The sequence below is a fragment of the Oncorhynchus mykiss genome, chromosome 17 (assembly GCF_013265735.2).
Source record: "Oncorhynchus mykiss isolate Arlee chromosome 17, USDA_OmykA_1.1, whole genome shotgun sequence".
Classification (NCBI taxonomy): Eukaryota; Metazoa; Chordata; class Actinopteri; order Salmoniformes; family Salmonidae; genus Oncorhynchus; species Oncorhynchus mykiss.
Genome location: NC_048581.1, coordinates 59,460,570 through 59,472,287, shown reverse-complemented (window position 1 = coordinate 59,472,287; position 11,718 = coordinate 59,460,570). Strand labels below are relative to the sequence as shown.

At 43.2% G+C, this 11,718-nt stretch overlaps 1 protein-coding gene across 1 annotated transcript; it reads right to left on the bottom strand.

Moving 5' to 3' along the window:
* Positions 1-6,954: 6,954 nt before the first annotated feature.
* On the bottom strand, positions 6,955-10,974 carry LOC110494249 (class E basic helix-loop-helix protein 40). The gene is made up of 5 exons (XM_021569175.2): positions 10,527-10,974; positions 10,326-10,389; positions 9,934-10,041; positions 9,442-9,565; positions 6,955-9,028 (listed from the first exon to the last, which is right to left on the bottom strand). The coding sequence occupies exons 1-5, from the start codon at positions 10,598-10,600 to the stop codon at positions 8,121-8,123; spliced, it is 1,278 nt and encodes a 425-aa protein (XP_021424850.2). The 5' UTR covers positions 10,601-10,974; the 3' UTR covers positions 6,955-8,120.
* Between the last annotated feature and the right edge of the window lie 744 nt (positions 10,975-11,718).

Genomic DNA, 11,718 nt, shown 5'->3' with positions numbered 1-11,718 from the left:
GGGGTCTGAGTACTTTCCGAATGCACTGTATATACAATTTATAAAGTATTACATTTCACAACACTTTACCAGATACGTTTAGTGTGTTCCGTCCTTCTCATTCTAGACCATGAGAAAGCTTTTGACAGGGTTAGACATGGCATCCTGCGGATGGTGCTAACCAAGATGAACTTCCCTCAACATCTCATCCACTGCTACCAGAACATCACAAGCAGGTTCTGGTAAACAACACCATCACAGACCCATTCCTCATCTGATCCGGCATACACCAAGGCTGCCCCTTAGCCTCTCTGGGGTATATATTCTACCTAGAGCCTCTTCTCCAGAAGATCAGGTCAACACCAGGAATCCCTGGCTACCAAATACGGGGGGAAAGGCTTAAAGTGGCGGCATACATGGACGACATCACCAACATCGGCCCAGATAGTTGCTCCATTGCCTCAGCAACAAAAGTGGTGGACGACTACTGTGCAACCACTGGTGCCAGGTAGTCCTGAGGCATGGTCCTAGGGCTCAGGTCCTCCGAGAGAGAGAAAGAAAGAGAGAAAGAGAGAATTAGAGAGATCATACTTAAATTCACACAGGACACCGAACAGGACAGGAGAAGTACTCCAGATATAACAAACTGACCCTAGCCCCCCGACACATAAACTACTGCAGCATAAATACTGGAGGCTGAGACAGAACTGTACCTGTCACAGGACTGGCATGAGACTCTCCCTACCTCGTTCCCTATCAAAACATAGACCATCAAGCTTCTTGTGGTCACCTTCCAGAGGGATGGAGGTGGCTCCGTCAGCTAAGAGGAGACCATCTGCCACATCCAACAGAAGCGAATGGAACGCATGGTCCCTCAGAATGATCCTGGTCATGAATGCAAACATTCTCCCCATTCTCCTGTACCTAGGCAGGGTGTTCCCCCAGACAGCACAACCAGGAAGAAGATAGAACGCATGATGTTCACCTTTGGGGGAGCCAGATAGAATGACTCAAGTGCAGCACCCTGTACAAAGCATTTGAGAACATGGGGAAGGGGGTCACAGACATCCTTAACATCATTAGGGCACAGAGACTATCCAACTTGGTCACCAACATCTGCAAAACAGTCAGGAAAGCCAGCCACGTTGAATGGTACTTTGCCACCCCCATCCTCAGAACCCTCAGACTCAGCACCATCGAGAACACTGTGCTGGGACCCTCCACCAGTGCACAATACGTGGAGAGATTTGGGGTTCAGGACATGTCTGCCCACGGCTGGGCTGGCATGCTGGAATTTCAAGGACATCATCGCCCACCTAAGCGCCATTTCAGCCGTAGACCGCAGCAGGTATGGTGAAACGTCATTCAGCACGTCATCACAAACAAACAGAAAGACATTGCATGGATGGCTGTTCATGGTTTCCTCCCCACTAGGGAATTCATGTATAGACAGCACATAGCATGTACAGAGAGCTACCCCCACGGATGCACTGACACTGAAAACATATACCACCTGTTTGTTGAGTGCTCCGTGGCCAGGCGGGTCTGGGCCCTGTTTGTTGCCTCTGTTTCCTACAACAGGTGTTTGGTCAGACGTGAGTAAGACATCAACAAAATAAAGGAGATGATCGTGGACTTCAGGAAACAGCAGAGAGAGCACCCTCCTATCCACATCGACGGGACCACAGTGGAGAAGGTGGAAAGATTCAAGTTCCCCGGCGTACACATCACTGACAAACTGAAATGGTCCAACCACGCAGTGTTGTGAAGAAGGTGCAACGATGCCTCTTCAACCTCAGGAGGCTGATGAAATTTGGCTTGGCACCTAAAACCCTCACAAATTTTTACAGATGCACATTTGGGAGCATCCTGTCAGTCTGTATCACAGCCTGGTATGGCAACTGCACCACCCGCAACCACAGGGCTCTCCAGAGGGTTGTGCGGTCTGCGCAACGCATCATCGGGGGCAAACTACCTGCCCTCCAGGACACCTACAGCACCTGATGTCACAGGAAGGCCAAAAAGATCATCAAGGACAACAACCACCCAAGCCACTGTCTGTTCACCCTGCTATCATCCAGAAGGTGAGGTCAGAACAGGTCTATCAAAGTTGGGATCGAGAAACTGAAAACAGCTTCTATCTCAAGGCCATCAGACTGTTAAATAGCCATCAGTAGCACGTTACAGGCTGCTACCTATATACATTGACATGAAATCACTGGCCACTTTAGTAAATGGAACACTAGACACTTTAATAATGTTTACATATTTTACATTACTCTTCTCATATGTACAGTGCCTTGCGAAATTATTCGGCCCCCTTGAACTTTGCGACCTTTTGCCACATTTCAGGCTTCAAACATAAAGATATAAAACTGTATTTTTTTGTGAAGAATCAACAACAAGTGGGACACAATCATGAAGTGGAACGACATTTATTGGATATTTCAAACTTTTTTAACAAATCAAAAACTGAAAAATTGGGCGTGCAAAATTATTCAGCCCCCTTAAGTTAATACTTTGTAGCGCCACCTTTTGCTGCGATTACAGCTGTAAGTCGCTTGGGGTATGTCTCTATCAGTTTTGCACATCGAGAGACTGACATTTTTTCCCATTCCTCCTTGCAAAACAGCTCGAGCTCAGTGAAGTTGGATGGAGAGCATTTGTGAACAGCAGTTTTCAGTTCTTTCCACAGATTCGATTGGATTCAGGTCTGGACTTTGACTTGGCCATTCTAACACCTGGATATGTTTATTTTTGAACCATTCTATTGTAGATTTTGCTTTATGTTTTGGATCATTGTCTTGTTGGAAGACAAATCTCCGTCTCAGTCTCAGGTGTTTTGCAGACTCCATCAGGTTTTCTTCCAGAATGGTCCTGTATTTGGCTCCATCCATCTTCCCATCAATTTGAACCATCTTCCCTGTCCCTGCTGAAGAAAAGCAGGCCCAAACCATGATGCTGCCACCACCATGTTTGACAGTGGGGATGGTGTGTTCAGCTGTGTTGCTTTTACGCCAAACATAACGTTTTGCATTGTTGCCAAAAAGTTCCATTTTGGTTTCATCTGACCAGAGCACCTTCTTCCACATGTTTGGTGTGTCTCCCAGGTGGCTTGTGGCAAACTTTAACCGACACTTTTTATGGATATCTTTAAGAAATGGCTTTCTTCTTGCCACTCTTCCATAAAGGCCAGATTTGTGCAATATACAACTGATTGTTGTCCTATGGACAGAGTCTCCCACCTCAGCTGTAGATCTCTGCAGTACATCCAGAGTGATCATGGGCCTCTTGGCTGCATCTCTGATCAGTCTTCTCCTTGTATGAGCTGAAAGTTTAGAGGGACGGCCAGGTCTTGGTAGATTTGCAGTGGTCTGATACTCCTTCCATTTCAATATTATCGCTTGCACAGTGCTCCTTGGGATGTTTAAAGCTTGGGAAATATTTTTGTATCCAAATCCGGCTTTAAACTTCTTCACAACAGTATCTCGGACCTGCCTGGTGTGTTCCTTGTTCTTCATGATGCTCTCTGCGCTTTTAACGGACCTCTGAGACTATCACAGTGCAGGTGCATTTATACGGAGACTTGATTACACACAGGTGGATTGTATTTATCATCATTAGTCATTTAGGTCAACATTGGATCATTCAGAGATCCTCACTGAACTTCTGGAGAGAGTTTTCTGCACTGAAAGTAAAGGGGCTGAATAATTTTGCACGCCCAATTATTCCGTTTTTGATTTGTTAAAAAAGTTTTAAATATCCAATAAATGTTGTTCCACTTCATGATTGTGTCCCACTTGTTGTTGATTCTTCACAAAAAATGCAGTTTTCTATCTTTATGTTTGAAGCCTGAAATGTGGCAAAAGTTCGCAAAGTTCAAGGGGGCCGAATACTTTCGCAAGGCACTGTATATACTGTATTCTATTATATTCTACTGTATATTAGTCTATGCCGCTCTGACATTGCTCGTCCATATATTTATATATTCTTAATTCCATTCCATTTCTTAGATTTGTGTGTATTGGGTATATGTTGTACAGTTGTTAGATATTTAAGCAATAACACACGAGGGGGTGTGGTATATGAACGACGCAAAGCGGAGTGCCTGGATACAGCCGTTAGCCGTGGTATATTGGCCATATACCACAAACCTCTGAGGTGCATTATTGCTATTATAAACTGGTTAGCAACATAATTAGAGCAGTAAATATATATGTTTTGTCATACGCGTGGTATACATTCTGTTATACCACGGCTGTCAACCCATCAGCATTCAGGGCTCGAACCACCCAGTTTATAATACTCGTTAGATATTACTGCATTGTCGGCACTAGAAACACAAGCATTACGCTACACCCGCAATAACATCTGCTAAACACGTGTATGTGACTAATAAAATTAGCTTTGATCTGATTTATACGACAACAAAAAATACAATAAATCCTTTGCTCTGGGCTACGTGGGACAGAATGTGGCCAATGGCAGAGTCACATGATGACAGTCCCCAAGTTCAAAGCCAAACTAGGGGAACTTCTACGGGAAACCAGACGCTGTGAATCTGCTTAACTGTAACAACGACATCGGCCAATACAACAGATCTACGAAATACATCCAGGGGCTGGAGTTAAAGATATGCCCCAAACCCAGCCAGAATCTTTTACCAACCCCCACTATCAGGACAATGAGGGAAAATCTAAGTATGTGTATTGACCCATAAGCAAAACATTGTTATGGAAGTATGAAATGATTGCTTTGTTTTAATAAATATTTGCCTTAACTACTGCCTCAACCATTTCTATGTTTTGCTGGCATAATTTTATCATATCAATGAGGTTTGGGTTCCTTATTTTACCAGCAGGGGCCCCCACAGGGCTGAGGTTCTCCACTGGATAACAGTGGAGTTAATAGTGTCTATAACCAGTTATCCATCCAAACATTGTAGGCCAGTAAAGTACGTTGGATAAAAAATGTCACGTCAGGCCTGATGGAAACAGCACATTTGTCGATAAACTTTCCAAATGTCAACAAAACAAAATAGGAGGTGGATTATTTTTGTGTTGGTAAAATGAATCATGTGAGACGTCGGTGAAAACGCTTTTATATGCACATATTGATATAATAACAATCATATCGAAGTAAACTTGGAGTCATGCAATGACATGTGACCCTCCCACTACGACTCTGGGAAAACATGCCGTTTATGAGGCTACAGATTAAATACATTATGATCGTCACAGGGTAGTGAAAGTGCAAGGTGATGAGCTTGATGCTCCTTTCTAATAAATATTGAGGGTCTTATTCTTGTGACATAATGATCGATGCTTGGCTGCCGTTTGACAAATCAAAAACATTCTCACTCTTTTGTCCATAATAATCTCATAGTTTAGGCTATAGGCCTACCTGCACGGTAGGCTATCTACTGCAAGCTGTTGGCTAGAGTGCACATGGCAATACCAGAGTGGGCACATTCGCTATTAATGCAACATTTGTTGTGACAAAACCATCAGTAGAATTGAAAATGTGATGGAAACATATTTAACTTGTATGTTTTATTTGGTACATGGGAATTTAACTGAAAAAGTTATTTTTATGTGCACTATGTCATCACGCACAGCCTTTTATCTGCAACAAGTCAGTTTGATGGAAACACAGCTCTCTTGGGAAAATGAGCATATTGTTTTAATAAGGATTTTAAAATATTTGCATGAAAATCTGTCACCAATTGGATGGAAACCTAGCTTATCAGTGGCCTTCTATCAGAGGCTTTCTATTAGTCATTTTAAATTAGCTGTATTTGTAAACATATATGAGAGATGGTTGGTGTGTGTGTCATGAAGAGCAGTGACCATGCTCATGTACACCTGACTGCAGAGCATCTCTCCCTTCCTGGTCCCATCAACTCACCAATCACAGCTCAGCGCTACCCAGGGACAGCAGTGTGGCTGCACATGTGACAGCCGTGTGTGAAAAAATGACATGTCTGCTGGCATTTACTTTGTGTCGGTCTATTATGTGCTTCCACATTGATCTTCTCCTACTGGACAATATTGATCAGCCTGAGATGGTTGTTAAACTCAACAGCTTTGACTTAAATGTACACCAGTTCTTTAAACCTTGATCCCAGTTTATTATGAATCATCATTGCACCAGGATTTTTGACCCAATGCCCAATTCTTTGTTGTCCATAAACTATATAGACTCTACTATGAAGTGATAACATTATGATTATAACTATCTACCAGGATATTTGAGCCAAAAACCTGGTTACATCTGCCAGGAGGCAGAAACTTCCCCACAAGTGGATCCTCCAGCAAGACAATAACCCCAAGCACACATCAAAATCCACAAAGAAATGATTGACCACAACATCAACATTTTGCCGTGGCCATCTCAGTCTCTAGACATTAACCCCATTGAAAACCTGTAGTTTGAATTGAAGAGGGCAGTCCATAAGTGCAGTGGAAGGATATCTAGGATCTGGAAAGCTACTGTATGGGAGGAATGGTCTAAGATCCTTCCCAATGTGTTCTCCAATCTCTTTAAACCCCCATCTTTTTGAGAGAATAACAATATTGCTTGTTAAACCAAATCTCTTTCTCTAAGCAATTGTATTACTATAAAATAATATAATTTCCCAATTTCTTTTTGCAATATAATTTAGCTCAGTATTTGTATCATTTACATTATTGTATTATTATTGTGCTTCTGCATCCAAATGACTTCCAGATAAATATAAAAAATGGCCTTTGGAGCTTACTGATTGTTGAGGGACCACCACGGTATCTGTGTGTGTGTTTATTTATGTATGTCAGAAGCAGAGAGAACACCCATAGCAGTGTGTCTCTCCTTATGACCAGCCAAGCCAGACAAGCAGGGAGACTGCAGCAACTCTCCCCAGTTGTTGTGTTTGTGGCAGAACTTGATCCCAGAATATACATTTCACCACAACATGCACTCTACTCACTCATGACGAACATAGCAGATAAAATACTTTATTAATACGCTTATATAATGTATGTCAACATTTATAGACAAAATATGTACATCAAACATCTTTCTGGTAGGTCCCAAAATATCAAAGTACCTCTTTCTATAGAAAACTAATCTTCTGTTAAAACATATACATTCACTTCTCGCCAACTCCCAAATACATTTCATAAACATCTGATGTTTTCTTTTATCAGTGTTTCACAAGTAAAAGGCAACAGGATGATAAACTCCAGGTTTGACTTGAGCAGAGTCAGATTGCAGATCAGGGTCAGCGCAGGGCTACAGTATGTACATTAGTTATTATGTGGTAAAACGACTGTCCAACCTTTCTCTCTGGTTCGAGCGCTAGGACACGTATCAAAAATAGAGATGTACAAGAAGTATAAACAATAATTACAAAAAGTCCCTCTAAACTGTCAGTGAATTCCCAACTTGACATGGTCACATGATGGCCTCACTAACTCCATACAGTAAGGAAATTATTTCACTCAGGATGTTTGTTGTTGTCATAGGGAATGGGGCAAAGCGCAGTGTCAGTGATGGCAATGGTGACCTAAGGTAAATAGACAGCAACCTTTGGGTGAATGGTGACTATTGACATTTGGTGTGACATGGTTTACAAGGACGGTGTGTGTACAGCTGAGCCCTGTCAGTGTCCACAGCATGTAGAAACCTCAACAGCAGCAACATCTACGGGACTGCCACTTTTTTACATTTATACATTCAACCGTGTGTGTGTGTGTGTGTGTGTGTGTGTGTGTGTGTGTGTGTGTGTGTGGGTGTGTGTGTGTGTGTGTGTGTGTATCCAGATCAGTGGGGTCAATGTTGCACTCAGCACTCTGGTGGGGGTATAAAGTCAAACATTCAGAGAGGATTAGGAAACAGGTTGAGCTGTCTTCCATCCACACATTCCCTCTTTCTTTTATTCTCTTTTTCTGTTTGCAGCTGTGGATTATGCCTCACCGATCTGGGACCAGACCTTCTGCATGCGCTCTATCTGTCTCCCTTCTGTATTCTGACTTCTGGGATGAGGGGAGAGGGGTGGTGGTGGGTGATCTGACTGTCTGGTCATGTTCTCCTCCATGTATCCTCTCAGCATAGCAGTCTATGTTCAATAACACTTTTCTGTGTAAGTGCTCAGTGGTCTCTCAGTCTTTGGTTTCCAGGTTCATGGGAAGTACCTGCTTTAACACTTGGAGGAAGGCCGGGGAGTCCATGGGGCTTTGGGCTACGGTAGGGGGAGAGGGAGAGCGCCCCCTGGGGGACATCATGATCGAGGGAGAGGGGGCATGCCTGTCACTAGGCATGCCCTGCGCGGAGCCTCCCAGGCCAGGGTAAATCATGGGCATGGCCCCTGAGTACCAGCACTTCTCCAGCATGGGCAGATAGGCGGCGGCAGAGGGGGGGATGAGGTAGAAGGGCATGCAAAGGGGATGAGGTTGGGCCTGGTGAGGGGAGTAGGCGCTCATGTAGCTGCCGTGGCCGCTGGAGGAGGATGAGGATGACTCTCCGCCTGAGAGAGACTCGTCCTCGGATGACTCGACCCGGCTGCGTTTGTGGCACGCCTCATCTTCCTGCTTAATGCAAAATGACGCCCTCTTTTCTCCCAGTGCCCTCTTCAGCTGTCTCTCCTGGCCGTAATACCCTGCATGCGACGCCAGATGCTCAACCTGCTCGCCACCGTAGCCGCTGTCTGTGTCTGTATCGCTGCCGCTCTGCTCACCGCCCGCATGGGCATACCTCCGCTGGATGACGGGAACGCAGTTCTTCCCATGGCCTTCACTGGGCTTGGGGGGCTGGTCTGCAGGCTTCTCCCTGTGGGCCTGATGATGTTGGTAGTGGATGGTGGTCTCTTCAGACCGGGGTTTGCAGGGGCTACAGGGAGGACCCTGGAGGACCTCAGTGGCCACCTTGTGCAGGTGGTTGACCATGTGGGAGGGTGTAAGGTCACCGTGACCCTCCTGGTTGACCAGGTACTGCAGCACCTCCTTGGCACAGACATGGAAGCCTGAGCGGAAGATCTCCTCACTGTTCTCCTGGCTGGGAGAGGACTGCTCTGTAGGCAGGAATGGACAACACCACAAACGCTGTCAAACACAGATCTACCACAATGCATTATTATGGAAACTACCAAACTACTTTCATCGTATTTACATGATTCTTGTAAGTAATATATCTTAATATGGGTATAAAATCCCCTTCTACGCAACCACATCCAAACTAAATTTAGCAGTTATTCTGACTCAGTTCCTTATTCTATTATTATGTTATTATAATGCAGTAGATGAGCAATGCACTGTGCTGCATTTGAAAATTAGTGAGGATGTGGTCTGCATCCAAATTGAAGCTAGCCAAAGCAAGAGACCACAAGCTATATTTAAATTCACTGATTTGTATGCGCTTCTGCATAATCATCTTATTGTGTATGTGTGTGTGTGTGTGTGTGTGTGTGTGTGTGTGTTTGCTCACCGATTTGCATGCCATTCTGCAGACTGAGGATTTTCTGCTGCTGGTTTTCCAGTAGAGTGGTTAGAGCTTTCACATGCTTAAGTGTGAGCTCCAAAACCACAGCCTTCTCCAGATGGCCAAGAGTCTATGGGAAGAACACACACTACTTTCAGCACAGGCTCATCTCTTATGGATTACTAACACACACATGCACACAAACGTTCTCAACAACAATCAAAAGCAATAACTAAGTAGATCTACTCAAATGCAAAATTTGAATGTGTAATATTACATTCTTTAATCTATAAAAATACAAATCAGAGGAAATGTGTTCAATTTTAGTTAACATCTCAAAGATGCCATTTGTTTAGGTGTTCACATTCATTATTTAATTTAAAATTCCTTTACAGATCTCACCTGTTAGTCAGGCTGTCACCTTAACCTGAAGTACCACCAAGCAACCACTTGATCGCGCTTTAGTAATGTGCTACTTCAAGATAAATAGGAACTTACTGTAAGTTTCAGGTGCTCGGGCAATAAATCTTTCAACTGAGCGATGCACTCGTTTATCCTGTCACGCCTTTTCTTCTCGATAAGTCGGTGAGGCAGTTTGTAGGTTTCCTAAAGGCAGGAGTGATACTGAGGTTAAATAACAACCTCAGCAGTTTGACGAGCAGCACTGTGAACAGTAACATGGACTCCAAGGATTACATCATGTGGGAAAATAGGTCACCACATGATCGGAATGATCAGGCCAACTAATTGATCTAAATAGATCAATGTTTCAATAGCATTGTATATAATCATAATATTATTCTATTGTAATCATATTTACAAACAGTTAATTAAGTGAATATACACCAATATTGTTTCTATAAAAAAATATATATAAAATATCAACCAACCTTGCTATCATCTCCTCGTTTCATTCCCCGACGGGATTTGTATACATACATAGGGAAATCCATCCTAATGAAAAACAGAAGACAGTCAATGAGATGTGGGTTTGGTGAGGTTGCGCACTCAATGTCAGGAGACGCGAATGTATGCCACTATAAAGAGGGCAAGCATGGCATAGGGCATAAGAAGAATCATCAGCAACTTACCCTTGCATGTCAGGCAGCTCAGCCTGCTGGTGCTTGGGGGTGGGTTGCGCACTTGGAATCCTTTCCATTTCCATTCTCTTTAAGCTACTCCAAATGACGCAGGAAAGGGCAAGCTTTTTCCCCCCAATGTTTTCACTCAAGAACGCAAATGAAATTGAATGAAAGTAAATAGTCCTTGAAATTTTTCACAAAAATATTTAAGTATTTCCTCCAATTTGTAGAGATAAGTAATCTATTTTACATTTGCATTGTTATGATTATATATCGCATAATGGGAGCAGTGTCCCGGAGATCTCCACGTAGTCAGTCAAGAGGGAGTCCCGCAGATGCACTAGTCTTGGTTGCGCGTTGGGAAAGTGGGGGAGGACAGAGCTACGTGTTAAATAAACCCCTGACTCTCGCTCGCAATGACCTATCTCTGTCACATGAGTCTCACGTTTTGGACGGCGCTTGTCTTCTCCGACTGCCCATTTTCTACTGATAATGAGGATCTGGGGGCGGACGTCGGCGCCACGTCACACCGGAGGGCTGAATTCCGCGTCCAGTGTACCTGGCTTATATTGCCAGGCTAGTAGCTTCACACAACACAGAGCTACGCATCTCTCCAATAATGCTCAGCAGGTTCCACTACTGACAAGACATCATGGCAATAATAATAATATTGATATGGGAATAACTTTGCAAATATTGGGGAGTTTAAACGTGATAATATCTTATCCCAATCCGTTTATTTAGGTTATATCATCCACCTGTTGTGTCATACACAACACAATTTAGCCATAACTTTATAAAAATAAACAATTTAATAGTACATTGTAATTGTGAATTATTATACTCTAACTTGTACCTCTTCACTGTGATAAGTTAATATACCTATGGCATAGGGTTTTATAATAGGGGGCTTGCCATTTACCTTGTGTAGCACAATGTCTTAAAAATAGGAATGTAAGGCTATATTAAGTTATTTCACCATATAAGCGCATTGGCTGAAAATCTTAATTGAAAATGCAAGATAGGCCCTATCATTGAAAGAGAATGTGCGTAAAAAAAAAAAAAGAAAAAAGTGCATGTGATGCCACAATGTCAAATGTTGGAAATGTAGGCTAGCCCTATTATTATTGGTCAACTTGGAATGAATCCATAGATTCATAGGCCCACAATTTAACATTATAATTCAATGTAATAGTCTACA

Excerpts from the sequence above, each read along its gene's own strand:
- LOC110494249 (XM_021569175.2), bottom strand. The coding sequence starts at position 10,600 with ATGGAAATGGAAAGGATTCCAAGTGCGCAACCCACCCCCAAGCACCAG. Across the intron at positions 10,042-10,325 it reads AACGAGGAGATGATAGCAAG|GAAACCTACAAACTGCCTCA; the intron begins GTTGGTTGATAT and ends TCCTGCCTTTAG. Across the intron at positions 9,566-9,933 it reads CCGAGCACCTGAAACTTACA|ACTCTTGGCCATCTGGAGAA; the intron begins GTAAGTTCCTAT and ends TTCTTCCCATAG.